Genomic DNA, 27,979 nt, shown 5'->3' with positions numbered 1-27,979 from the left:
TAACAATCTCATAAAAACTTGTCCAAACCCTCATGCACGTGTGTATAGATATATATTAAAAAATATGTATAGATAATTTAAAAAAAAAAAATGGATAAATTAAAGAAGGAGGTTTGAAAGTAAGGGCAATTTCGTAATTGCATAAGAAATCTCTACAACTGGAACTGCGACAAAGTTAAGATTCAGGGTAACGTTGCGAATAATTCGGGGTGACGACTTTTGAGGAAAGTCCGGGGGAGTTTCTGAGATTTGTCCCTATCTGCGTGCTTAAAACTGCCTGTAGCCCTCCATTGTTAACTTGCACGTCGGACTACCAAAAGCACATTTGGCAGTCATGTATAGCGAGTACATTTTGAATTTCATACAACCGCAGGTAGGGTATTCTGCAAAGAATCAAACCGAAAGAAACAACTCTAGTAATGTACGCTCTTCAGTTTCCATACAAAACCAGGCCTCTTCTCCTCTCTCAGCGCAGGGCTAAATCTCATCATTCAACAACCAAAACACACAAACAAAAAGTAATTATATATACGAATTGAGTCAATACATAAAAGAGATAAAGCCTGACCAAGAAAGAGAGTTGTTTCGTTGAGAATTTGAGATTGAACCTCGTTCTTGTCACCTTTTGTAAACCAGAAACAACACGAGGGGTTTATGACATTTTATGTTTCGTTTTGTTTTGAAATTCTATACAAACTTTGAAGAGAGGGACTTTGTTTGATAGAGGGAAGCAAATGCGGGTAGAAATAAGATCGATATAACATGGGTTCAGGACAAATGGTTGTGGGTGGTGGCAGGGACGGTGGCGTTGAAGGTGGCTGTGGGGGGACTGGAAGTGGGTGTGGTAACTGGTGTAGATGGAGATGGAAACATATGAATAATAATCATGGACATGTTGGGCGAAGTAGGTTTATGTTTTCTTCTTCTTCTTCAGGATTTGTGTTCTTTGTCTGGTGTTTTATTGTGTACGGATGCGTTGGTTTGTTTTATGGCTGGCTTTTTGTTAAAAAGCCCTATGAAAGTAAAGGAATGGTGCAGCCTTTTGGTTGTAGAAAAGACAGTGAAGGCTCTTGGGCCATTGGTGTCTTTTATGGCGACTCTCCTTTCTCTCTTAAACCTATTGAAACAGTAAGTTTATATTTGGGTTGAAATGCGTGAAGATAGTTTTTAATCGATTTTTGGGGTCCTTTTTTTATGTTGGTTATTAAATTTTGGGAATCTGAGTTTTGGTGAATCGAAATCTGTGCAGGTGAATATATGGAGGAATCATAGTGCGGCATGGCCAGTAGCTAACCCAATTATGACGTGTGGTTCTGTTTCTGCTTCTGGTTTTCCCAGTAATTATGTTGCTGATCCTTTTCTTTATGTTCAGGTATTAACTTTTCAACTAAATTTTTTAAAGTTATTGAAGCTTTACACTCTTTTTCTTCTACTTTTTCTTTTTCTCATTATTTATCTCCTGTTTGGTTGGCCCCTTCTGATGCTTGAGTGTTGTGTCATTTACATGTATTTGATTTTACCCTTGTTAGTCCACTAAACGTTAATGCTGCATTAGTGTTTTTCCAAGAGGGATTTTCATTCCTTATTGCTTAAAACATTTGGGCCTCTTTTGCTACTATTTATGTCGCCGAGCTGCACTGCAAAGAGATTGATCTGTATCGTGTGTCATTTTATAAACTGCTTTTGTGTACTCGAGGATCTAGTGGACGATGATGCCTTGTTTCCTATGCTGTAAATTTGTGATTTGGGACACCGGTTATGCTTTTCTCCTAATACTCTTAGGGATCAATTGGCGATTGTTTTGTCGAAATGCAGTCACTGTGCGAAGTGACTTTTTAGAATTTGAGGCAGAAACTATAAGGATTAAGACTGACTTGAATGGGTTCTTTTTTATTGGTGGAGTTGTTATGTTCACTTTTTCTGTACTAGACTTGGAGGTATCATTTAAAAGAGCTTGTAGATACGGCATTGCATAATTTAAATTAAGCGTTTGGTTGGCACTATTGAAAAGGTCCTCTGGAAAGTAATAGGATGATTTCTTTGGGTTGACATGGATTTTACTGGACTTTAACAACGGATACTAATCCTTTTATTCTATCAAAATTTCATAAACAATTTTGAATATAGCAAAATAGTCAATTGGATTCAATAAACCTTTTTTTTTTTTTAGTTACGCATATGTTGTTGGCTATTTGGGTTCAACAATAAGCAAATCAGGGCACATATAGGTCAGTTTGTAGAATTACTTGTCTTTGCACAGGATACCAAATATGAACATATGGTTTTTGTTAATGGCTAATGAATCTTTTTATCCGTTTAAGTTTTCTCCGTATATCTCTATACCTTTGTCTTGATTCCTGTTAAGCGTAAACCATTCAGTAGTTTAAGAGTATCTACTGTAAGCATTGAAGTTCGATTCTTGTGGATATTAATCATGCGGAGAGGCATGGATTTTGTAATATTATGTATGAAAGAAAAGATATTAGGGATCTGATGCTCTTTAGTCTTGGAATAAGAATTAAAGGGGTCAGTCACATGTTATTCACTTTATGGAGGAGATGGTTTGAGTCTTGAATTTATGATTTTCACTTGTTAAAGCCTTCAATCTGCCAATGTTTTTAGTCTGAGCATTTGATTCTCCTTGTGAGCTTCTTGACGAGACAGTAGAAATTATGTCTTGCCTTATGTATTTCACTCACCCTACATGTGAATAAAATCTCTTAATGTAGTTGCTTACACGACAAGCACACCCTGAAGGATACCTTTTAAGGAACTCTGTCAGTCGATTTACAATAGAGAAAATTCTGCTGCTTTTTGTGTTTTTCATTTTGGCAAGCCTGAAATTTACTTGCTAGTTTACTGACAAAAGATGTTAAATTCTCATATTGTGTCAACTTCTCTTAATGATCATAAATTAATCCATATGTTAACTTCTACTGATATTATGTTTCAGGGAGATGTCCTCTACCTATTTTATGAAACTAAGAATTCAATTACAATGCAAGGGGATATTGGCGTTGCAAAAAGTGTCGACAAGGGAGCAACATGGGATATACTGGGCATAGCTCTGGATGAGAATTGGCATCTTTCTTACCCATACGTGTTTGAATACCTTGGCCAAGTAAGCCATCATTCTCCTGAACTAATATGATAATAAAAAGTTGTATAAATTTTTTGGAAAAGTCGATTGATGCAGTAAAGAGGACCAAAAAAAGTATAATGTTTTGCCATTCTGAAACTCAGCTAGTCAGTTTTTCTAAAATAGGGAATGTGGTTCTTGTCCTTACAGTGCTTAAACTATATGCTTTACAGACCTCATTTAAAGGGGAAAATAGAATCAGGCAAAGTTCACTGATTCTTCATTTGTTGCATTTTTACAGATATACATGATGCCTGAGAGCAGTAAGAAAGGAGAACTTCGTCTTTATCGAGCAACTGACTTTCCTTTACAATGGACACTGGAAAGGGTTATTATAAATAAGCCACTGGTTGACCCTGTTCTAGTTAATCATGATGGAATGTATTGGCTTTTTGCCTCTGATCACAGTGGTTTTGGAACCAACAGAAACGGGCAACTGGAACTTTGGTATAGCAGCACACCTCTTGGTCCTTGGAAGTCACACAAGAAGAACCCTATTTATAATGGTGAAAAGAATTTCGGTGCACGAAACGGAGGCAGGCCTTTTGTGTATGATGGAAATCTTTATCGCATTGGACAAGACTGTGGAGAATCATATGGGCGGCAAGTGCATACCTTTAAGGTGGAAATTCTTACTAGTGAAGAATACAAAGAAGTTCAAGTCCCATTCATCTTTGAGGAATCATACAAGGGTCGAAATGGTTGGAATAGTGCTCGCTACCATCACCTTGATGTGCAGCAGTTAAGTTCCAGTGAGTGGATTGGGTTTATCGATGGAGACCGACTACTTTCAGGAGACTCAAACCGTGAGTTTCTTCTTGGCTGTTCATTAATTGCAGCTGTTGCTACACTCGGCATGCTATTAGGTGTACTACTGGGAGCTGTGAAGTCCATCATCCCACTGAACTGGTGCACACAGTACTCAGGGAAGAGAAGTGATTCTTCCTTGGATTGGGAAAAGGAAAATTTTCTTAGTTCAAAGGTTAGACAGTTTTGTAGCCGCTTGAACCGATCAGCTTCAATTCTTCAGGGCAGAATAAAACCAAATACCACATCTGGAAGATTGGTTCTGGCGGTGATATTTGTAGCTGGAGTTGCAATGATGTGCACAGGGGTTAGGTACATTTATGGAGGTAATGGTGCAGATGAAGCTTACTTGTGGAAAGGTCATTATTCTCAGTTCACAATGTTAACAATGACATATGATGCTCGCCTCTGGAATTTAAAATTATTCATTAAGCATTACTCCAGATGCGCTTCAGTGAAAGAGATTGTTGTAGTGTGGAACAAAGGGGTACCTCCAAAACTGAGTGATTTAGACTCGGCAGTGCCTGTGAGGATTAGAGTTGAGAATGTAAACTCCTTGAACAATCGGTTTAATATAGACCCACTAATAAAGACTCGTGCAGTCCTTGAGCTTGATGATGATATTATGATGACTTGCGATGATGTTGAACGTGGTTTTCAGGTATGGCGCCAACATCCAGATAGGATAGTGGGGTTCTACCCACGCCTAGCCGATGGAAAGCCATTGGAGTACAAGGGTGAGAAATACGCAAGAAGCAGAAAAGGGTACAATATGATCCTTACTGGAGCAGCTTTCATGGATCACCAACTCGCTTTTAAGAGGTACTGGTCCGAGGAAGCAAAGGCTGGAAGAGAACTGGTAGACAAGTGCTTCAACTGTGAGGATGTATTACTGAATTATTTATACGCGAATGCAAGCACCTCAAAGGCTGTTGAATATGTGAGACCAGCATGGGCAATCGACACATCAAAATTTTCCGGTGCAGCAATTAGCCGAAACACACAAGTACATTACCATAAAAGAAGCAAATGTCTCATGAAATTTTCAGAGATGTATGGAAGCTTAGATGGCCAGAAATGGGAATTTAACAGTAGAAAGGATGGCTGGGATATATAGCATAAATACAGTTGAATAGCAGGTTATACTCTCCATTCTATGGAATAAATTTTTGCTCTTCTTGTGTCTATCTATGGTTTCTTTTTTTAAAACCCCTTTATTAATTTTGGTGGGGGACTTCTGTTTACAACCATATAATGGGGTATAAGATGAAATTAGTTGTGAGGGTCTCTTTTCCTTTTGTGTTATTGAAAGATGAAAAAGAAAATTGTAGGTTTTGTTTATCTTTTTGATTGGGATGCTGTGATCCTTTACAGTGTTGGAATGTCAAGCAAATGAGAAACAAATTATTCAAATTATAAGCGCTTTTTGTCTTGTTTTGAGCCATTCTAGCTTTTCTGGGATTCCTTATGGCTTTACCTGTACAATAAAATTATAAGTATGTATTTTTTTATATATAATTTAAATACATAGATAATATGTTATTATATGATTAGATAATTTTAAATTAAAGATAAAGTAACATTTAATTACATGATAATACATTATCTGTATATTCAAATTGTATACCTAAAATGTGTACATATAATGTTACTCTATAAGGGGATTTCCTAGCCACTTCTGCTTTTGTTTTTTTGCTTGTATCTTAAAAAGGGGTTTAATTTGCTTCATATACGAGAATTTGTAACAATTTTTCTTTGCTTCATCAAAGCTTACATACATATATTAAAGGGCCAAAAAACTTATTTCCACCCAATGTTTAGTATATTTTCAAACTCTCACATACAAAGCTTCAAAAACTCAAATAATTACTTTTCTATTAAAATTTTCTATTAAGGTAAAAAATAAAAATATTATTTAATTTAAAATATTTTTAAAAAATAAAATTTTATTATTATTTTTTAAATTTAAAAATCTAACCATTTCTGTTTGATTAATAATATTGCAAAGTTGCATTTTCATGCAATGAAGTCCTTTGGCCTATATTAAATTATAAACATGGATTGATTAATGGGTGATGAGGTTGATCTTCGGGGTCACACTCACACAAGTGTCATCACCTAGGAATATGATCAAGTCAAGGTCAAGCCTTTGCATCCGTCTCTTGTGTGGCCTACAACTCTTGGATTTTTTTATGTGGTCACTTGCCTTAATAATTTGGGCAAACTTCCCCCATTGTCACGCCTATGCCCCTTTGCTGTTGAGTTTGATGGAATTGCCATTTTTCTGTCCCCCGAATTCTTCCACCATTCAGCAACTGGGATATTTTTTCATTGATTGTAGTTCAATCTACTCCACTTTTTTTGTGCCAATCAAACTACGTATATTTAATTTTAAATACTCAATTATATATTTAAAGGGAAAATAACTATTTATCACCTAATTTTTAGCTTAATTTCAAACTCACACTTACAAGAGATGAAAAATTTAAATTCTCACTCATAACCAAACTGTTGTCCAAATTTTTAGTTAGAGACAAAGATAAAACGTTATTTTACTTATAAACTTTAAAACGTTATTTTACTTATAAACTTTAAAACTTTAAAACTTTAAAATTTCACCATTCCCCCCCAGGTTTTAAAAACTAACACCTCAATCCATTCTCAAAGTTTAAAAAGTTTAGAATTTACCTCTAGGACTTGCTTCCTTCTCTGGCCACCACCGACGATCGACGCATTTCACCGATCTCCCATCTCTGACTACAAAGGACAACCCTTTGTCGCCCAGAGTCGTCTAGATCTAGAAAAATAGACGAAGGACGACGCTTCGTCGTCCTTTGTTGTCACGTCTGGATGACACGACGAGCGACCAAAGACGACAATGTGTCATCCTTCTTCGTCTGGGTGGAGCGACGAAGAGAGACCTCTTCGTCGCACGGTGGTGAGACGAAGAGATCTTCGTCTCTTCATCACACCATCGTCGTCACACTAGGAGAAAGATGAGGGCAGAAACGACGTCGGAAGATGAAGTTAAATAATGAGAGTGAAACTGCTATTTTTGAAAGATATAGGGGGCGACTAAGTTTTAAAAAATATGGAAACCCTAGGTTTGAGGGTAAAAATATTACTTTTCAAAGTTTAAAAACTTTAAGTAAAGGTGAAATGTTAGTTTCTAAAACCTGGGGGGGCAGAGAGAATAAACTTTATAACTTTTTAATATAAACAATAAAATAACTATTTTACCTTTTCTTTTAACAGAAAAAATAAACAGAAGTTTGTCTATGGGTGAAAATTAGGGTTTTTCATCTCCTGTAGATGTAGGTTTAAGAATGGCCTAAAAGTTGGGTGGGAAATAGTCCTTTTCCCATATTTAAATGATTCTCACCGTTTAACATGACAACACCCAATTGAGTTTTTAAAGAAAAAATGTCTAGCATTGCTGTTTTAGTGTTCTTTCTAACTTTCTTAACGCTGACATAATTTTAATTATTTAATGTTTTACCTGACCCACAAAGTTTGTAAAGTGTTATTCAATGCTTTACCCAACACCATCAACACATTTAAAACTTTGTAAACTGTTTTTGAACATTTCAAAGGCTCCTCCCCTTGAAAGCAGCAACACATTCAAAGATAGAAACAACCCCTTCTTTCCCATCCTTTAAATTTGAGCAGTTCAATCATCAAACTCTATGTCAATGCCCATTGTATTTTGAGCAATGACATGTAAACAAATATTTGAATTAATATAATTTAATATTATTTTAGGCCAAAGGACTATTTCACCCCCAAGTTTAAGTGTTGTCCCAAAGATATACAATGAGGTTTGAAAAATCCAAAATCTCACCCACAGTTATGGTTAGGGGTCAAATAGTTATTTAATAAAAAATTTTAAAAATCTAAAGTTTTGTTACATGTCCCCCCCTCAACTTGAAAATCTTACAATTCAACCTCCACCTAAAATTTGAAAAATCAAAATTTTCCCCCTAGGGTTTGCAAATCAAGGTCGGAATCACTGGAGATGGTTGTCTCCAATGGTGTTGGCTCTCTCTCCCTGTTCAACTCTCTTTGTCAATCACTTCTCAGCCACTGGCGTAAACTATTTCCTCCGACGAAGGCGAAATCGTCTTCATCAGAGTGTCTTCGTCTCGAACAAAGGCGATTGTTGATGGTCTCAGACGGCCACGTCGTCTCCGTTTGAGACCTCCGACAGTCGTCTTTGTCCGAGACAAAGACACTTCAATTAATACGATTTCATCTTCATCCTAGGAAATCTGGTGGCTAGGAAGTGATCGGTAGGGAGAGTTGAGCCGGGAGAGAGTGAAGACGGCCATCTTCAGCAATTCTGATCTTAATTTGCAAACCCTAAGGGGGAAATTTTAATTTTTCAAACTTCAGGTGGGAGCTAAATTCTGAGATTTTTAAGCTAAGAGGGGCCAAAGAAATAAAACTTTAGTTTTTTTTGTTAAAATACAGTTTTACTTTTAACTTTAACTGAAATTTTTAATAGATAGGTAAGATTTTGAGTTTTTCAAACCTCATGGGTGTATTTCTGTGATAGCACTTAAACTTGGATGAGAAATAATCATTTAGTCATTATTTTATTTTCAATTTAAAATTATTCAATCACATTAATATATATAATTTTATAATATCTTAATAAATTATATAACAATTTTATATATAAATAATAATATGTCACAATATAACTATATAATATTTTATCATAATAATACATCCTTATTTATGTATAAAATTATTCAATACATACCTACCCTTATATGTTAAAATCCAATAAACACCAATAAAAATAATCAAAATTTGTGTAAATAAATATAATTATGCTTTATGGATCTCCGTTCAAAAGTCAAGACAGTATTAAAAAATGTTGAATTTTATAAATATTAAATTAAAATTGAGAAAATATTACCAAAAGCAAATTGCTTCATCAAAAAGATGAAATTGAAAAAGGACCCTAAAGAAAGCATTATCAATATTATACATTAAGCTCTCTTCATGACTCCCACGAATGAATCCAAAAATAGTCTTAAGACACAACAAAAACCTCCCTACAATACCGTGACATGCCTAATAAACTATGATTAACCTTAATTAATTCATTAATTAATTATACCTACTAACATTAAAACGGTTCAAGCCGGTTTGAACCTAAGGTTTATTTCCGCCTACGCCTAGTCTAAGAACCTTCAAAAACTGTGGACCTATGGCTAAACCCCACCTCCGGTCCACTGATTTCCTTCTTCCTCCTCATTTCCAAAACTTTTCTGTGACTATTTGAGTGAATTTCTCCTGAAAAAGTCGGGCTACAAGCCGGCCGATATTCTGGAAACAACCGACCTGACTTGAACCGGACCCCACATGCATTGCACAGCGTTTTGGGACCGAGCGGACCGGTTCTCCACTGGGGAGTCTTTTGAGACTGGCAATGGGTGCATCTCCGTTGAAATAATCCTCCACTAGCGCCACTTTGAACCGCGGGATTCTTCTTCGGTTTTTTCAATTCCGGTTCGATAAAAGTGTTGTACAACTCTGATGTTTGAACCGGGCTGGTAATGGTTGACCCGGAAGAAGACGAAGAAGAAATTGATGACTCGTTAGGTGGTGATGAGCTGAGTGACCAGACCCGGGTGGCGCGTCTAGGCCGTTTGGTTCTGGCTTTGGAAGGAAATGACGCCGGAAAACACAAAGTCCGATCCAAAACCGGTTTTATCACCGGTTCAACGCCATATTCTCCATAGTTTGGGTACAAAAGAGAGAGTTCTGAACGTGAAGAATCATCAACGAACCTGGAAACCCATTCAAGCTCTGCAATTTCATCCACCTAAAAAATACAAAAGGATTTTCATTTTAATTTTCTAATGAAAAAATAAACTAATTTTTAACTCAAAAAAAAAAAAGGAAAAGTTACCGGTTCAACGAGTTCATCGGTGAGAAGGGACTGGTCAGAAGAAGAAACAAAGGAAGAGTTAGAGTTATTATCATCATCAACACGGTCTTGAGAATCGACAGAAAGGGTGTCTTTTTCATTTTCAAATTCTTGAAATTCTTCGTTGGAAAAATCAAGAAGATCATCAACAGAGAAATCATCACAAGAAACACACCCCAAATTATCAAAGAAAACAACTTGTTGGTGGTGAAGGTGGGTGGATTTCAAGGAGAGTTCTCTACGTAAACTAGATTTCAAAGCTCGTTCAAATCCCATGCACAACTCCATGCTATGATGTCCACAACAAAATAGAATTATTTTAGAGAAGGGAAATTTTCAGAGAAAATTTGAGGGTTTTGGAGAAGAAGATGGAGAGTAAAAATTAAGAGTTCGATAGGCTATGAGTTAGTTGAGACGAAGCACTGATATGAAGGCTAATAGCTTGTCTCCTCATTATCTACCACTTTTACTTTATTTATCTTTTTATTGTTTTATGGTTTGATTTAACTTTTAATCTTTTGAATTTGAAATATATTTTTTTATTTGTTATGAAAAATAGAAAATCTGCATGTCTTTTTAGTCGGGGCTGATAGGTTGGGTTTGTTTGGACCAAATCCATTTGGTTTTTTTTTTTTTTTTTCCCATTCTTGACTAATCTTATTCCAGGTTTGGTCTACAGTCTATTCCATACAAACAAAACCAATTTATTTATTTATTTTTTTTTTTAAATTGACTTTGAAATCAGACTTACAAGTGGAAGATATTGGAAATTAGCCAAACGTCTTATTCCCACGTGGGTTTAAACTCTTATTTATAAAATTTAAAAATTTATTTATAAATTATTAAAATTTATTCATTATATGAGAAACTCATCATTTTAATTATGATATTAAAAAATATAAGATTTTATATTAATTTTTTAATTTAAAAAATTAATAATTTTTCTTAAAATTAAATTTTAAAAAAAAAATTTTATTGAGGGTTTTAAAATTTTTTGATTAATTTTTAGTAAATAACGGTCACTTTATCTTATATAATGATGTCTCTTTATATTTAACACCTTTTTTTTTAGTGTTGTTTTTTGATGAATGACAAAAGATTTATCGAATGTGAATGAAATCTTTATCATTTAAATCAAACACACTTTTAAATTAAAAATTTATAATTCATATCAACCATAAAGATAGATGAAATATACACTAAAACTTATGTGTATCAAATTTTTTTTTTTTTTTTTGCATATCACAATATTTTACCTATGGTTTATTATCGAAGCATCTTATTCTGATTGGATTTATTCTTAATAGAATATTAAAATCTATTCGAATTGTTGGTCTTGGGGGAAACTTTCCAAGTCTAATCATTTTATAAAAACAAATTTGAAATTCAAAATTTGAATTACCAGCTCGTTTAAATTTGATTGTCACATTCACTTCCCTACCGGTGATTCGACCGTGTGAATCACTGGGTCCCACAAACGGACTCGTCTAAATTAAAGGAGAAATGGCGCTAAGATTATTCAAAAGTCAACCGAACGCGAAACCGCCGCCAATTCTTTTTTTCTTTTTTTTTTTTTTGGTTAATTTCAATTTTCTGCTTCTTGATATTCCAAAACTGACCTTAAAGTTTCCGTTAAATTACAAAAAAAAAGATTGTTTTACCGCGTTAATCTCGCCATCTTCTGTGACTTATCCTTCGCGTCCATTCCTGCTCAAAGTGGAAAGCCATCCCGACTCTCTACAGCTTCACGTGAAAAATCCAACGGCTAAATACTTCAACATAGATTAATCCAAGGGTAAATATTTCGGAAAGAAGGAAGTAACCATTAGATCGCGTAGGTGCAAGTTGGTTTGGTCTGATGACGTCGTATTAAATACATATTCCAGCTAAGTGCTCCACGTAATGGAGCATGGTAATCGTGTTGCACTAACAATTCATGGTGCTTGGCTGGACACAGACACATTTATTTTTTAAGAAAATATTAATTTTGTTCAAAAATTAAATGATTAGCTCTGAACCCTTCAAATTATTATATATTTTTCTAAATGATAAAATAACATAATTTTGATTAAATGAATATTTAGAAATTTAGAATTAGTAAGCCGACCGCTTGAGAGATAAAGACTAACAGATGCTCGAGGAAAGAGCACATGGCGGCAATGGGCGTTTAAGATTAAAAAAAAAAAAAAAAACAAAAGATTTGTTTTCAACTGTAATCCCAAGCTCATGTAAATTAATTTTTAAAAATTTAAAATCTTATTTAAGTCAAATTCTATTATAATTTTTAATTAAAATTTAGAGTAAAATTATTATATAAAAAAATTTTAAAATAAAATTTTATCATATTTCTTCTTTTCAATTAAAAATTTTAATAATTTTCATATTTAAAATTTTAAAAATAATTATTTTTTTATTTTTTTTTCTCCGACAACTCATTCTTTTCCAATCATCTACTAGTTTTTACTCCTTTTCCTTTAGCCAATAATGACTACAACAAAAAAAGTTACTAGAGAGAAAGAGAAAAAATTTTTTTAAAAAAAATCATTTTTTAAATTTTGAATAAGAGAAATTATTATAATTTTAAATTAAAAAATATAATAAAACTTTAATTTTTAAATTTTTTATTAAATAATAATTTTATCCTTAATTTTAATAAAATTTTATTTATAAATAAAATTTAAAATATTAATAAAAATAAATTTAAAATTAACCTTTAGGTGAGAACAAGTCTTTTTGCGTTGAAAAAACAATGCTACGATTAGCAAAACGACAATCCATGGTTTGGTACACTCACGAGCATGGCTCTTGTTAGTTGTTCCTAGAGTTTTAGTTCCATTATTTTACACAACATAGATTATGTAAAAGGTAAGCAACAGACAAACAGGATGACTTGAGACTGACCCAAGTAAATATTAATTGATTGTTGTTACATAATTAAGGTAGGAAAGATCCCGGAAATCGACAACCTTTCAAGTTTCCAAAGCTACCCAACTTCTTTTTTTCAATACTGATAATATTTTCAGCAACAATAAGATTATATAAACATATTTTTAATTATATAATTAAATATATAAATAATATATTATCATATAATTAGATATAGTTTTAAATTTCGGTAGCTTTTTGGTTTAGAATTTGGACTAAACTCTCGCATAAGAAATAATGAATCTGTTATAAAATATGTGGGTGTGGGTTGCAGGTTGCTCAACAAACAAAACCAGCTGATTCTTTGAAATATAAAATCTAAAAACTGACTTCTTTCATACACAACATGTTATTTATTTATTTCATAGATAAGCAATCTTGCAGGGCTAAACTGCCTTCTGGTGTATGGTGTAAGCAAAGCCGAAGGACCCACCTGGCATGACAATTTGGCAATGCCTTGCAATTGACATTATCCACACCTTGTTTTTTTCTGGCAATGGTCATCCACAAGTTTGACTTTAGTGTATTTTTGATAACAATAAAACTATGTATATATATTTTTAGATTAAGTATATAAATAATATGTCATCATTATTGATCAAGTGGCATAAAAACGATATGATTGTGAGAAATATATAAAGCTAGAACTTTTGTAAAGAAGAACAGAGAGTGAATAAAGGAGATAATAGAATCTTCAAGAAGTCAAAAGCTAAAGAAATTGGTACAATAATTTCATAGTTCCTGGCTGCTTCTTATTATAACTATAGCATGTCCTGATTTTTATTGTTTTGCTAACTCATGCAATCAACATGTTTATATTGAAGAATACAGCAAAAAGTTATTAAACTATCAATGAAACATGGTACAGCCAGTGACATTTTCCCAGTGCAGATTTTCGAATGAGTGTGTAAGGAGGTAATTTTACTTGAGTTAGACCGCCGCTGAAGTTTAAAACTGAAATGTTATTGAAAGGGATTTGAACTCTTACTCTCATGATTGAAATCTCTCTTCTTTGTCACTCAAAGTATCCTTTGATAGTGATTTGTTACTATTCTTGATGCAGTTAAGTTTTTCGTAAGCTCCGGAATGGTGATAGAAAGCAAATGAAGATGGACAACGAATCTAGTTGATTTAAAGCATATGGTGTGAGCTTTAGTCATTGAGTTATTGGCAGAATAATTATATGCCATTGCACAAAAGAAACAAACATAATCTGATATTCCCATGTCATATGTTAATCCAGGATCCATGGCTTTATTACAATTGACATGACCACCTCCACAGTCAAATGCCTGCCTGTGAGGAGCTCCCTCAGGAGCTATAATTTGGTCATATTCATCCTTCAGAGGAGCAGGAAAGAGTGGTAAAAGCATCAGGAATGAGTGGAATGAAGACAAATAACCACTTTGCTTCTGGCTGAAGCGGCATTCAGGGTTCCAGAATCACAAGTACTGTTAAAAGTACACACAATTAGAATATGAATTCTCTACTGTCAACAAGGCTGTTTTCATGGCTTTCGTGCCAGCAGGATGAAAACAGAAAGGTACTTTTCCTGGCACTGTCTTCATCCGCATCAAGGGCTGAAATATCTTCTACATACACAATGGGGTAAAACCTGTTCATGTCCATCTTCTGGCATAAAATGCTTGACCCTATTTGACAAAAAAAATTAATACGTTTATATAGCACAAAGTTGATTACAGAGTAGCTCTACATCCCAATGATATATAAGCAAATATATATATATATATATATATATATATATATATATATATATATATATATATATATTTGATTTAAAATTTAACGGCTGCAGGACTTCATTTGAATACAACTATCTTACTGCAAAAATATTTAGACACTTTCATAACTTTGATTGAATTATCTTCATTCCTAAACATTTTTAGTCCCATAAAGCTCGCAATTTTTAGTAGAGCACCAGCTGCAGTAGATGCTGTGTGAGTACTGTGGCCAACAGCATCTCGAGGAGATAAAACTCAACCCTATCATTAGTGTTCAGCTTTCCAAAGTTAGCTTCACACCCTTGAATGTACCAGCATGAACCAATAATTTTCCTGTTAAAAAAAGTTCTAGAATTAACTGGTCCTCTTCCCAAGCAGTTCATGATAAGAAAAATGAGCGAATGTTAACCCAATTAGACAAGTTTCTGGAAAACTAGGTTCAGATCTCCTAATCAATGCAGAGTTAGTCTATGATGACCAAGCTTAATCAAGGCCACGGATGGACATCATAGAATATAATCCTTGCATGATTTTATGATTCCTTGAAACTTACAACAAAAGTAAGAGCCACAAAATTTCGATGATTAAGTGGGGCATCTTGGACTTTATGAGACTAACCTATTGAGCGAATACCATCCTCCTTATAACACCCAAGACACAGCCTTAATCAATACACCTAATTTACTATAACTTTAAGCAAGTCAATGCATCAAAGTTGAGTTTAAGCAACGAAAATATTTTGATAGCTGTTAAGCCATATGATGTTGCTTGTAGCTGAACAGAATTGGTTCCATTGCAGCTTCATCGCTGTCAAATTTATATAAGAATTTGTTAATTTGTGTTTATTGCTAAAATGAGGTCTCAATCAGCATAATACAAATTCAAGATGAAGGCCACTCCACCAGTACTAAGCTGCAACCAATCAGCCACTACGGAAGCGCCAGAACCACCTGCTCACTAATTATTGTTTTTTTCTAGTCCTCAAACTTTAATCTCTTTGAAAAGGAAATTAAAACATGTAAAAATTGAAAATTGGGTTCTTGAAAATGGGTACTATACACTTGCTTTCCAGTTTTCACCATGCAGAAATTCAACATTTCACACAATTTAAAAAATAATAATAATAAAGAAGAAGTAAAGAAAAGATGAATTATAACAAAGAGGAGTTAGATGAAAATCCTTCAAAGAATATTTGAGAGAATCTCATGGTATAAATTCCGAGTCAGCTGAGACTCATCAAAGCTTCTATCTCCCATATACACAATGTAAACCCGTGAAACACCAAAAATACCACAACCCATTCACTAAAATAATGGAAAAACACAACATCAAGAACCAAAGAGAAGTTCACGGATGAAACCCCACATTTCTGGAAGAAGTTGTCAGCTGAAACACATCTAGAAGAAAGATGAAGCTAAGAAAAAGCCAGCAAGAACCTGCTGTAGCCCTTATCAAGAGAAACCCTGAAAAACATCTGCATGAGTAATAAAAAAAGATATATTGTACATGTGATTTACAAATTTTTCATATACTGATATGAGCAATGACTCTAATGGAATGTAAGGGACCTGCATAGAATATCTGCTTCAGTGTTTGAGCTACCATTTCTGTAAATGGTGAAACCATTAAAATGAATCAGTGAGTGCATTGATATATATTTACATATGGGTTTGTTGGATTGGTTCAGATTACTTTCACAATAATTATGTTTGAGTGAAATATGGATATTGGATCATGGAGGAAACAGTAGCAGTCAGTAACATTGCACATTGCCTTCCACAAATGGCATTCGAGATTGCAATTATTTATGCACCCAAGTTGAACATTATTTTACACATGGACCAAAGGACTATCTCCCATCCAATTTTTAGCCTAATTTCAAAAGTATATCCGTGACAGATGAAAAATCTAAACACTTATTCATAAACTAACTTTTGTTAGAAATAAAGGTAAAAATTGTTTTCCCAGAATTAAGTTTTTAAAAATTCACTTTTTCTCCCTAGGTTTTGATATTCTAGCAAAACCTCTCCCTCTCTGACAACCAACACTGTTGGACCATCTCTCTCCCTTCTTCCAGACCACCTATCTTTTGTTCGATACTTGGAAGGCAACGAATCTTGGCTAGCATCTCCCCATCTTTCGCGGAAATTGTCTCTCCTTTTGTGCGATTCGTCTCCTTGGCATCTATCATCATCGCCTCAACATCTCTCAAAGTCGTTCGACCTCATTTCCCCGTCATCATGGTTGAGATCGATGAATCACATGACATCACTCAAGCGTCTGGGCGGTCGTCTTTTCCTTCTTCAGTCGCCAAAGAAAGATGGGTGGGGAAAGTTGACTCCGGTAGCCAGAGAAAAAACCCTAAAAATTTTAAACCCTAAAGGAAAAATGATGATTTTTCAGAGTTGAGGACTGACGTGAAATGTCAAATTTTAAAACCTAGGGGACAAATAAAATAAAATAATATATTTTTTAATATTAGCGTTAAAATGACAGTTTTACTCTTACCTTTAATAGAAAATTTTAACAGAAATTACCTTATAAACAAGAATATATTTTTGAATTACTATGAATATATCTTTAAAATTGGGCTAAAACTTGGGTGGGGAATACTGTTTTGGCCTTTTACACATCTACACATGATACTAGCCATGAGTATTTGTCAATAGAATTATGTACAGCAGTACAGAACATGAAATTAGAAAGAACTTAAAAGCAAGATACAACTTTTCACCAAAGACGCAATATGGAAATTTGATCACTTTACATATAGCGAAGCTTACAAGATATTATCTGAAGCAAGCCCTAGAGAAATATGCATCAATTTCAACCCAAATTAACCACTATCTAGGTAATGTTTGCTTATATATTTCCCTTAATGGAATATGTGTTTCTTTCCATTATGTTTTTTCTTGGATTATAAGATGCTTTTGCCTTAACAAGCTGTTGGTACTTCACATTTTAGAGTGTTTTAAGGCCAAAAGACTAATTCCCCCCCAAGGTTTAGCCCATTCGCAACTTGTACTTGTTAAGTTTCAAAAACTCAAATACTCATCCATAAATTATTAAAGTTAACAAAATTAATTTTATGAATAAAATTATTATTTAATCAATGATATTAAAAATAATTATCTTTTTTTTTTAACTTTAAAAACTAACTATTTTCATGTTTAAGTTTTAAAAAATCATATTTCCCCTACAATTTTAACTTTTTAGTGATAATTTTTTGACAAACAGATGTCTTCTCTGGTAATCTTCCAATGATATGTCTCCCTCTCTAGTACTATCTCTCCTTCCCAATCATCTTTCTTAGTGCCCTGCTCATTCACCCCACAACTTTTGAAAAGGTAAAGTAGAAAAATAAAAAGAATAAATAAAAATAAAAAGAATAAAGAGGAAAAGAGAGAATAGAAAGAAAAATAAAAAATATATACAAAATGACATTTTTATATTTTCATTTAACAAAATTTACTAACAAAAGCGGTTAACGGGTCAAATCTGACTTTTTGAAACTTAAAGGTAAAAATTTGTCATTTCTGCAAACCTTGGTAGGGGTATGGTCCTTTGGCCGATAGAGATTATTAAGATGGATGTTGCGGAGAAGAGCTCATAAAAAGATAAATGAGAACGGCCGCATAATAACAGAGCTGTATCGTCTAATTTTCAAAATGTTAAAATTAAAAATGGAACGACTCCGAGACACAAACTGGTTTCAATTTAAAGATTAAAATTCTCAGGTCGTCCTCGAGCTCAGAGAATTCAAATCATAATTAAGATTAAAATACAAAACTTCTGTTCGCTTCTGAATTGAATGGAGGCAATCAGAAAACAAGCCACGAAGCTGAGAGAACAAGTCGCCAGGCAACAACAGGTCCCTCTCTTCCTTCCCTTCTCCATCTCCGTATAAACAAATATACGAATAATTAGTTTTTAATGTTTTATTACACTTTAATTTCTTCTTCAAAATTTCATTTAGATCCAGTTCCGGTTGTGTCTCGTAGCTTATCATCTCTGATCTTGTCAAACGTTGATGCATTACTGTTTTATTTTTAGTTCCATTTAGTTGATTTATTTGATGTTTGAAAAGGTTGTGATTAGCTGTGGCTTTTAGCTCTGTTAATTTCGGGGAATATCGTTTAGGTCTAATTTGGATCTATCAAATGATTTTAAATAGTGGAAGCAGAGATTTTTTTATTATAAATTTGTTATTGCAGATATATTTATGCTCTTACCTGAGAATTCATTTGTTGCAATTGTGTTTCGTGGCTGTTAGGAGATTTATTTACTTTGTTATCAGTGTGGTTGCGTTGCGGCATTAGTAAGAGAATGTAGGTTCTTTGTGTAATGATTTGCAGTAGGGATAATCAGCAAATAAAGCATTTTTTCCCTTCTGGATGAAAACTTTCTGTACGGCTGCTGGTTTTTGAGCCCAATCAACCATAGCCAGTAGCACTGACGCCATTTCCAGTGGTGAAGCAGGGTATGTAGTCATCATATGGAAGCTATAGTATGGCTTCATTGTCCATTACTTGAACAAACAAATCATCATTTGTGAAAGAATTGGCTTTGTGATATTACAGGTAATGTTGGATAGGGATATAGGGATTAGTTTTAAGACTACTAGTAACCGTCTGTGTAAAAATTGTAGTGTAATAAATCTGCTCATTTTACATAGAAACACTGAATCTTGGTTTATGTTTGCTAGTGATGCTTGTCACCATATATGTTACACCTAATACATTTTTCATGTGTTTGTTGATCTTGACCAATGATTTTGAAGACCCACTGTGATCAGTATCCTTGCTTCTGTTTTTTCGCAACCAACGACTTAATCTGTCTGTAATAATATGCTGTCTTAAGTAAGACGTATATTTTGTTTAATGACCTTTATTCCTCCCATTTATTTTTTTCTATGCTTGAAACTAGTGTGTTAATTAGACAAAGTTTTACTTCAGGCTGTCCTCAAACAATTTGGGGCTGGGGGCTATGGAGGTTCAGACAATGTTATAACTGATGAGGCAGAACTCCACCAACATCAGAGACTTGAGAGACTTTACATCTCAACACGTGCTGGCAAGGTTGCATTGTCCTCCTGTTGATTAGTGCTCTTCTATTTCTGTTTTCCCCTGTTAATTCCTAAAGGTTCAATTTCTTTTATCAGCATTTTCAAAGGGATATGGTTCGTGGTGTTGAGGGATATATTGTTACGGGATCCAAACAAGTGGAAATAGGTCTTTTGGTTAAACTTTAATGTCAATCTTTAATATTTGACTGTGAGTTTCATTTCATGGACTTAACATTTTCCATCAATGTAATTTTTTTCATTTTTTTGTCAGGAACAAAGTTGTCTGAGGATAGCAGGAAATATGGTTCTGAAAATACCTGTACCAGTGGTAATACATTATCAAAAGCTGCACTGAATTATGGACGAGCTCGAGCTCAAATGGAGAAGGAGCGTGGGAATCTCTTAAAAGCTCTTGGCACACAGGTTTATCCAAACAATCAAAACATTTGAATACTTTTTTGTTTTACAATTACACTTAATTATATGTATTTTTTAATAACTCCTTCCGATTTTCACAGGCCTTTTAATTTTATTCTTCATGTGGCATTGAATGTTTTGATTTTTAGGTTGCAGAGCCACTGAGAGCAATGGTAATGGGAGCTCCATTGGAAGATGCCCGACATCTTGCTCAACGTTATGACAGAATGAGGCAAGAAGCTGAAGCTCAGGTATTTTATATTATGAGTATGCAACTTAGTTATTAAAAAGAATATTGTTCTGATTTTATGATTTACTTGGTTGTGTATGTTATTTTGATTCAAATTTTTGTTTTCATTTCTTTGTAATTTCCTTAGAAGAATTATCCTCATTCTTGTTGTTACACCTCTTAAACCTAGTTAGGCTATTGAAGTTTCGAAACGACAAGTTAAAGTTAGAGAAATACCAGGCAATCCTGAGCTTGCTATGAAATTGGAAATTGCAGAAGCAAAACTGCATGATTTGAAGTCAAACATGGCAATCTTGGGGAAGGAAGCTGCTGCAGCGATGGCTGCTGTTGAATCTCAGCAACAAAGGCTGACTCTCCAGCGACTTATTGCTATGGTAGTATAAATTTCCCTCTATTGTTGTCATTTGTACAATTTTTATAATTTTGGATTATATATTATAGAAAAACATTTTGAAACTATCCTGTCATTTTAATATTGTAATAAAGGTTGAAGCAGAGCGCACATATCATCAGAGAGTACTTCAGATACTTGATCAGCTTGAAAGCGAGGTATTAAGTCACGTTATCTTTTCCATTTGGGCATATTTAGCCTGCACTTAAAATCTGATTTCACTTTTAACTTGTCCTGTAGTTGTCTGCATCAGCTTATGATTCTAATCTGTGTTCTCTATTACTATTGTTAGATGATATCAGAGCGACAACGGATTGAAGCTGCTCCAAGCCCAAGTGTGGAAAGCCCCATGCCTCGACCACCAGCATATGAAGAAGCTAATGGCGTATATGCTTCTCAAACAAATAATGGATCAACAGATGGCATGGGTTACTTCCTGGGGGAGGTTAGTATTTACGTGTATCTCGATCCTACGTACAAATATGACTAAAGAAATTGTCACAATCCTTAAAATGGCTGTTTGTATGCTATATGTTTCTTATTTGACCTTGTCTTGTAGGTTATGTATCCATATCAAGCTGAATCCGATGTGGAGCTGACTTTGTCAGTCGGTGACTATGTGGTGATTCGAAAGGTTAGCAACAACTTTAATATGTTCAATGTCTTAATATGCTATCTTTACTGAATAAAGTTGAAAATTGATCCAATGATCACAATCTTGACAGGTGACAAACAATGGTTGGGCAGAAGGCGAATGCAAAGGAAAAGCAGGATGGTTCCCATTTGGATACATTGAAAGAAGGGATCGTGTTCTTGCAAGCAAAGTGGCCGTAGTGGTCTAAAGTTTTAACAATGGTCAGCAGCCTCTGCAGATTTTGTGTATGTTTTGCCCCAACTTTGTACTCAAAAGTTCGAGCTTGTATTATCCCAGATATAAGAAAACCAATCTTCTGACTGCGCTTTTGACATGTGGTATAGCTACCCTCGGATATCCCTCTGTTCCAATTGGTATGTGAAATGCCTTTCACGTGTTATTTATTTTTTGGTACTAGGGCGTGATAAGAATTTTTGTGATATGTTGTTGAAAATTGTTGATTGATGAGTGAGCTTTCTGTTCAGTCTTTTTCTGTTTTCGCCAGTCACACTAATTTAACCCGCATGAATAATTATAACAGTTTTCAGAGCACATTTTAAATTCAAATTAAATGGTCTTACAAGAATATATAAATTCAAATAAGAAAAAAGTCCATTATCTACATTTTTGCGAGTTATTCAAGTCAAATAACAGACACTTCTAATTATTTATAGAACTTTTGATATTGATAGAACACTTCATCTGCATCCTTCACAGTTTCAGGGAGGCATCTTCATAACACTGAAAACATCAAAAATTGTTTGGTTCCAGTAAAACAATTCCTAGCCTGAAATTTTCTGAGCCTGAATTGTGTTTTGCTCTGAAGATATTTAAGGGCAAACAGTATTGATTATGCTCTACACGAAAGAGATTAGCATTGTAGCCTTGTTCTTATTTGGATGCAACAATTTTAGAGCCTACAAAAACACCAAAAACACTACTTAAAATTGAATCAATTCTTTTGATCTTAAATCAGCAATCATAAAACATTGATGTACGGAATCCAGCAAAAACATTGTATAAAAACATAGAAAGACAACCTCGATAACCCATATGCTTCTTCCATGGACACAGAAATAAGTTCATGTGAATGCCGAATGCCGAATGGGAAGGAGTAATTAGATTTAATTCCTGAGAGAATTTGTTTAAGTGTATTCCTGTAGCTGAACTTAACACTAATTTGTTGCTCGGTTGGCAGAGAGATATGAGAAAATGATGGCTAGTATAACGAAAAGTAGGACAATCTGCATAATTGGAATATAATCAGAAATTATTCTTCAGAAAAAACTACAAAAGGTCGAAAGTTCTGTTAAAACTTACCATGGTTGAATTGTATTTTGGCCCATTTTGGATTATGTAAGATTTCCTGGTAGAATACAGAAAACGTTGTCAGACAGAACATAAGAAGATTCGATTCAATGTGAATATAACTTTTTCTTTTACCAACCTTCTGCCTAGGACCCCAGAATCTATGCATATTTTCTGTATAGCATTAATCTGGCTCAAGGTTTTTGTTGCATTGGGATCATTCTTCTTGATCTACAACCACCCATAACAGATTTTGGTGAGTGAAACATAAAGGCGAAAAAATGAAACACCAACCACAATATAGATGCAAACAGCACTCAAGCTTTCCCCCTTTGCAAGTGAACCTCATATTATTATCCCTAAAATATACAAATGTTGCATCTCTACGTTAGTGAAGGGGGAAAATAATCGCCATGGTTGCTAATTATGACCATTACTAACGGCGACTACAAGTTAAATTTTAGCTTAGCATAATACCTTGGACTTCAGTATACAAGAGAAATCATAGAAGGCACCATAAACGTCAGACATTTTATTTGTTCGGTCAATGACTTTAGCAGTGAGACCTAGAAACATGAACATAATAAACACACCATTAGGATTTAATACAAGAAAATCATAGCCACATCAGTGGCAACAAAAGCGAACCAAAGCCCTTGTTTTATTCCAACCACTGGAATCCTACATAAGAAAAAGAAAAACACCAGGGAATGATTTATACAATGTGATTGAAAAATCTAAGACATGAAAGTTGTTCACAGATAATAGGTGATTTCATCCAGAAGCCACAAATAGCATGAGCTTTCCAACTTCTTATGCGAATGATATGGAACGCTATGTAATGAAAAATGGAGCAACTTAATGCACATGTGATATGCAGACACCTAAATTATTTTTTCCAGTTACATATGCGAGATGCTCCCATAGTTTCAACTGCCAAAAATGTTCAAATTATCTTACCACGTCTCATTTTCACTACACCTCTGAAGACTTCAATGTTGTTGTAGCATAATGCTAATGTTCCGATTGCCATAACCTGGTAATGGTAGCATGAATCAAATTTGATACAAGTTTTCTATAAAGCTTCATAATTCATTAAAAGAATAAACTTAATGAATCTGAATGTTACGAACTTGATGAATATTATCAAATTTGGATGCAATAGAACATTCCGTAAACAATATGGCTCATGCAACAACGGATTCAGTAAACTAACTTCACTTTCAATATAAGTAGCACTCGAAAACATCATGATTCGTGAATGCATCCTTTGACGGTAACAATAGGAAAGAAAATACAATAGAAACAAAATATGCTACAGTAAAATACTTTTTGCTTAAAAATTAGAACTCATACTAAATAACAAAGATTATTTTGTTTATAATTTAAGCAAAAAGTCTTCACACAACATGGCATCATGTTGCAACTTCAGAAGATGCAATAGTCACAATACGTAAATTCAATAACAATAACATTTTGAAGTACTAATACAACACTTTCCCGATGTTTCTATAAGACATGACATTAGTTAGAAGCCAGCTACCTGAGGTATAGCACAGAATCGGAATATAGCAGGATTTCGTAATACAGACATGTACTTGAAACAATCTTGCACATGTGTCAAAGCATTGGTAACCATGTCATTCAAGCATTCCACTGCCTTGACCAAATTTTCCTCGTACTTTAAGTCCTGAGGGTGCAAAAACCATTTTAAGAAAGTCAACTTGAAAAAACAAATGCAACTATAAATGCTGAACTAAATCAAGTTTAAAACATTAAAAAGGCACAGTCAAAGTGAAAAGAGGAAGGTATAACTACAAATAGAGATAAAATATGTGAAAGAGAATACACCTCTAGTTTATTAACGTATTTATTCCAGATCTCACAAGGCCAAAACATCCGCGACTTTGGTATCTCATTAATATCCTCCAGGTAATCTCGAATGATATTTGCTTTCTGTTATTGTAGATCCATACAGTCAAGCTTTAGCATTTTAAATCAAAAGTTGAAGCTGGTGAAAAAACACATTGTTGCTCCATATAATGAAACACCTGCAGAAATAAACCCATTGAATTCGAAAGATCATCCGGCACCATATCTTCCTTCCCAGAGGCATGGAAAAGCTTAGATAAGCCTAATCCAACAAGTCCAGCGACATAGTGGCAATATTCATCATAGTCATCAATTGTTTCAATCTGCAAGATGAGAATAAAGTTTATTGGTGTAATTGCTTTTTCTGTAATTGGCTCAAGGAGCTCGTAAATTAAGTCTAAAATATGGTAAAACAAATTATAGGATATCCAATAGCTTCCACCACTTCATTTACAGAAGCTTTAATTTCCTAAATACCATTATCACAAATGCCACGTACCTTATGCATATTTTACATTGTGAGAACAACCAGAGATAGAAGTTGAACAATGTAATCTTTAAAGAAAATTCACAATTTGTTCTAAAATTTTCCAGACTGGAAGACTTAATCAACTATTACCCACATTTCTACCATAATATATAGAATATTATTATATCTTATCCAGTACTACATATAAAATTTTACACATTGAATTTTATTTAATTTTTGTTTTCATTTTCAAGGTAAAGTCGGTTTTGTCCTCTTGGTTTGCGTTGCGGGCAGTTTGGAAAATAAGGAATATCAAGCCTTTTAGAAGAGTTTACTCTAGCAAGTTACATGATTCACGAACCTCCTTGCAAATAAATTTTGCCATTCCTGCACCCATTTTTTGGGTAATATCCTCAATTGGTTTCTGATAACTGCAAAATGTGAATTCTAGTTAAAGAACAATGTCAAAAACTATTAGTGCAACCATATGTGAATGCAAATAGATGCAGAAAAATCTTACAAACAAGATTTTCCCCCACATAGTTAGGATGCATACAATCACAAAACAATCTAGCCTTGAGAATTTCCAAAAGAATCATTATCATCTTAGATTCTTTATATTTACTTGTATGAACTGCTACAAAATAAATTGCAACTTCAATTGCATTGCGCTTTTGTTAGAATAAAATTTGTTTCAAAATAAAACCAAGTCTCTGGAAAATCCTATCATGGTAATGAAAAACAGACAGGGAAGAAAAAGGAATAATACAAATGGGCATCATATCAAAAGAAATTTCTTCAAATTGATTATCCTAGGCTAAAGCAAGTATAAGAGACTAACTCCCTTCCAAGCTCAAGAAAAGCAGTTGAAACATGATGAAACTGGTCCATGAGAACTTTGTAATGCTTTGTACCGCCTTAACAAAATAAAAGAAATAAAATGAGCAAAGTGTGTCAGGATTCAATTAAGACAATTAACACCTAATACCATATAACCACAGTAACATGATGAATCATATACGAGAAAACTTACATGAAAAATGCCAGTCACAATCATACACATGACTATGAAAAGCCAAGAGAATAGGCACCTTGACCTCTGTTGGGATGCTTGTATCATCCTCTGTAATGGAAAGCCATAAGTGAAAGGGGTAAAAAGCATTCAGCAACATTTGAATAAAATACATAGCAGCAGTGAAAAATAATACACAAAAAGTAATAATAACAAATTAAATTCTTCCAGATTTCTGCAACTAATAGTCCAAGTGTACATAATCCACATAAATGAAATTTATCACTGTAGAAGCTAAAGCGACTGAAATGATCTCATTTAAATCAAATATTCAATATGGAAAATCTAATACACTAGACAGCAAAATACAAGAAATCACACAGAAATCAAAAAGGTCAAAGATAAAAGAAAAGTACCAACAGTGTCAAGAGCACGAAGAACCAAATAAAATATGCATACCTGCATATCCACAAATGCTGTCACTTGAAAAATAGAATTAAGATGTCACTATAAACAAAGATGCAATGCAAATGCAACTAAAGATAAAAAACAAACTAATTTATGAACATCTCCCACAGTAACAAACAATAGCAGTGAAACACACGTAAGCTTTCTGGCTATTAAGACTGCAAATAAAAAAACATAACATTCCAGAAATGAAAATTACAACTTCTATTTAATTAAATACTACTAAAATAGTCTAATATAATATCACATTGCAGGCTTCCAAAATGATGATGTAGGAAATTGTTAAGATACCGAGGGGAACTTTAACCCCTTTCCCACCCTCGCATTGACTTGGATCAGGCTGAGGGGGTAACGTTACCCTTGGTACTGATGTGGCTCAAAAGAGTCGCTAATTCAATCAACATTACCGGGGCTCCATTAAGGCAGCATTTCCCTTTCAGTATAAATAAGAATACTCTTATGTATAAAAAATACAGAACTCTCAATAAGCCACCAAACCTCACAACAAAACATAAGCACACACAAATACACAATACGAAACAAAATTGATATTAATTGCCACAATTATGGAAAAAAAATTATTATAACACGATATTAATCACAACTAATAACTCATATAAGGAGACTTACAGCGTTTCTGAGGTCGGTATCAAGCTGCTGAATTACGAGAGCAAAACTACGAGAGACTTTCTGAAGCATAGTATAACAAAAAGCCCAGTGAGGCTCAGGTGGGATCTGCTTGGCAGCATTGTGCACCGCCATTTTCAGATTCAACAGGGGGTAAAAATCATCTGGGTGCCTTAAAACCGCTCCCAAAGTTCCCATCTCTCAACCCTCTTCACGGATTGAAGCCCACAACACTGTCGATCAGATTAGTGGGTATTCGTATTGTGCTTAGGATTTGGCGTCTAGTTGTAGATTTCGAATGATAAATTAATATCTAAATTTTGGTTTTAGATTCAAACAAATATTACAGAATGAAGAACATTCGTTGAAACTTGTGAATGACCCCAATCTTTCTGGCGCCAACAACTTGTCGCTTGGCATGGCTATGGCGTCCAAATGGCCAATCTTTTCTAATGTTCTGTATTTTTGTCATTTTCCCTGTTATAAATAAAAAACTCTTTTTTATTTTTGAAGGTTAATATCTCATTTAATTTATTTTTAATTGTTGCTATTTTTGGTCCTTTTCACTTAATAGAGGCTAACGGAAACCGTCAAAGTTAATACTAACTTAACAGTTCCGGTTACATCTTTTAAGAGAACACAAGTAGTCCCTATGTTATTGCACTTACAAACAAAACTTCATAGAATTTCCATTAAGTACTTGGCATTTAGTTTCTCCACAATTTGCCCTCATTTTAATAGTAATGGGTGTAATAGAAAAGGAGAAAGATTGAGAAAAGTGGAGAGGAGTAACCGGTGAAAAATCATATCTTCAGTAGAAATACATTAAAAATAATAAAATATTATCTAATTTTTCTTTAATTTAAAAAATTAACTTATAAATTAAATTTTAAAATATTATATTTTCTTTTT

At 34.0% G+C, this 27,979-nt stretch overlaps 4 protein-coding genes across 10 annotated transcripts; 2 read left to right on the top strand and 2 right to left on the bottom strand.

Annotated features, from left to right (window-relative positions):
* Positions 1-435: 435 nt before the first annotated feature.
* Positions 436-5,253, top strand: LOC123227323 (glucosamine inositolphosphorylceramide transferase 1-like). Its single transcript, XM_044652087.1, has 4 exons — positions 436-1,128; positions 1,250-1,372; positions 2,954-3,121; positions 3,381-5,253. Exons 1-4 carry the CDS (start codon positions 763-765, stop codon positions 5,061-5,063), a joined length of 2,340 nt encoding a protein of 779 aa, XP_044508022.1. The 5' UTR covers positions 436-762; the 3' UTR covers positions 5,064-5,253.
* Positions 5,254-8,866: 3,613 nt separating this feature from the next.
* Positions 8,867-10,323, bottom strand: LOC123227191 (GATA transcription factor 5-like). Its single transcript, XM_044651889.1, has 2 exons — positions 9,870-10,323; positions 8,867-9,782 (listed from the first exon to the last, which is right to left on the bottom strand). Exons 1-2 carry the CDS (start codon positions 10,173-10,175, stop codon positions 9,138-9,140), a joined length of 951 nt encoding a protein of 316 aa, XP_044507824.1. The 5' UTR covers positions 10,176-10,323; the 3' UTR covers positions 8,867-9,137.
* Positions 10,324-18,224: 7,901 nt separating this feature from the next.
* Positions 18,225-21,795, top strand: LOC123227890 (SH3 domain-containing protein 2-like). The gene is made up of 10 exons (XM_044653020.1): positions 18,225-18,425; positions 19,510-19,632; positions 19,716-19,785; positions 19,891-20,042; positions 20,186-20,287; positions 20,460-20,660; positions 20,773-20,835; positions 20,970-21,122; positions 21,237-21,311; positions 21,403-21,795. The coding sequence occupies exons 1-10, from the start codon at positions 18,366-18,368 to the stop codon at positions 21,517-21,519; spliced, it is 1,116 nt and encodes a 371-aa protein (XP_044508955.1). The 5' UTR covers positions 18,225-18,365; the 3' UTR covers positions 21,520-21,795.
* A 45-nt stretch (positions 21,796-21,840) lies between these two features.
* LOC123227889 (squalene synthase 2-like) lies at positions 21,841-27,529 on the bottom strand. Of its 7 annotated transcripts, XR_006504568.1 has the most exons (14): positions 27,071-27,529; positions 26,389-26,448; positions 25,994-26,083; positions 25,802-25,877; positions 25,309-25,391; positions 24,671-24,814; positions 24,471-24,575; positions 24,163-24,309; positions 23,580-23,655; positions 23,097-23,185; positions 22,759-22,850; positions 22,632-22,677; positions 22,352-22,555; positions 21,841-22,228 (listed from the first exon to the last, which is right to left on the bottom strand). XR_006504568.1 is itself a non-coding variant. In XM_044653013.1 (13 exons), exons 1-13 carry the CDS (start codon positions 27,263-27,265, stop codon positions 22,487-22,489), a joined length of 1,272 nt encoding a protein of 423 aa, XP_044508948.1. In that variant the 5' UTR covers positions 27,266-27,529; the 3' UTR covers positions 22,253-22,486. The 7 variants fall into 7 exon arrangements, 6 of the variants coding, with proteins under 6 accessions (XP_044508948.1, XP_044508950.1, XP_044508953.1 ...); XM_044653013.1 differs by lacking the exon at positions 21,841-22,228 and having other exon boundaries at positions 22,253-22,555; XM_044653015.1 differs by lacking the exon at positions 21,841-22,228 and having other exon boundaries at positions 22,253-22,555; positions 25,322-25,391; positions 26,389-26,431.
* Between the last annotated feature and the right edge of the window lie 450 nt (positions 27,530-27,979).

This window comes from Mangifera indica, chromosome 10 (assembly GCF_011075055.1).
Source record: "Mangifera indica cultivar Alphonso chromosome 10, CATAS_Mindica_2.1, whole genome shotgun sequence".
Taxonomy (NCBI): domain Eukaryota; kingdom Viridiplantae; phylum Streptophyta; class Magnoliopsida; order Sapindales; family Anacardiaceae; genus Mangifera; species Mangifera indica.
The sequence above is the reverse complement of the archived record's forward strand: the minus strand, read 5'-3'. Positions and strand labels throughout refer to the sequence as shown.

Bases quoted from the DNA above. Each gene is read 5' to 3' on its own strand.
- LOC123227323 (XM_044652087.1), top strand. From the start codon at position 763: ATGGGTTCAGGACAAATGGTTGTGGGTGGTGGCAGGGACGGTGGCGTT. The intron at 1,129-1,249 runs GTAAGTTTATAT...AAATCTGTGCAG, and splicing joins CTCTTAAACCTATTGAAACA to GTGAATATATGGAGGAATCA. The intron at 3,122-3,380 runs GTAAGCCATCAT...GCATTTTTACAG, and splicing joins TGTTTGAATACCTTGGCCAA to ATATACATGATGCCTGAGAG.
- LOC123227191 (XM_044651889.1), bottom strand. From the start codon at position 10,175: ATGGAGTTGTGCATGGGATTTGAACGAGCTTTGAAATCTAGTTTACGT. The intron at 9,783-9,869 runs GTAACTTTTCCT...TGTATTTTTTAG, and splicing joins CCGATGAACTCGTTGAACCG to GTGGATGAAATTGCAGAGCT.
- LOC123227890 (XM_044653020.1), top strand. From the start codon at position 18,366: ATGGAGGCAATCAGAAAACAAGCCACGAAGCTGAGAGAACAAGTCGCC. The intron at 19,786-19,890 runs GTCTTTTGGTTA...TTTTTTTGTCAG, and splicing joins ATCCAAACAAGTGGAAATAG to GAACAAAGTTGTCTGAGGAT. The intron at 20,043-20,185 runs GTTTATCCAAAC...TTTGATTTTTAG, and splicing joins TAAAAGCTCTTGGCACACAG to GTTGCAGAGCCACTGAGAGC.
- LOC123227889 (XM_044653013.1), bottom strand. From the start codon at position 27,265: ATGGGAACTTTGGGAGCGGTTTTAAGGCACCCAGATGATTTTTACCCC. The intron at 26,084-26,388 runs GTACTTTTCTTT...TTTCCATTACAG, and splicing joins TCGTGCTCTTGACACTGTTG to AGGATGATACAAGCATCCCA. The intron at 23,656-24,162 runs GTAGCTGGCTTC...TACCATTACCAG, and splicing joins GATTCTGTGCTATACCTCAG to GTTATGGCAATCGGAACATT.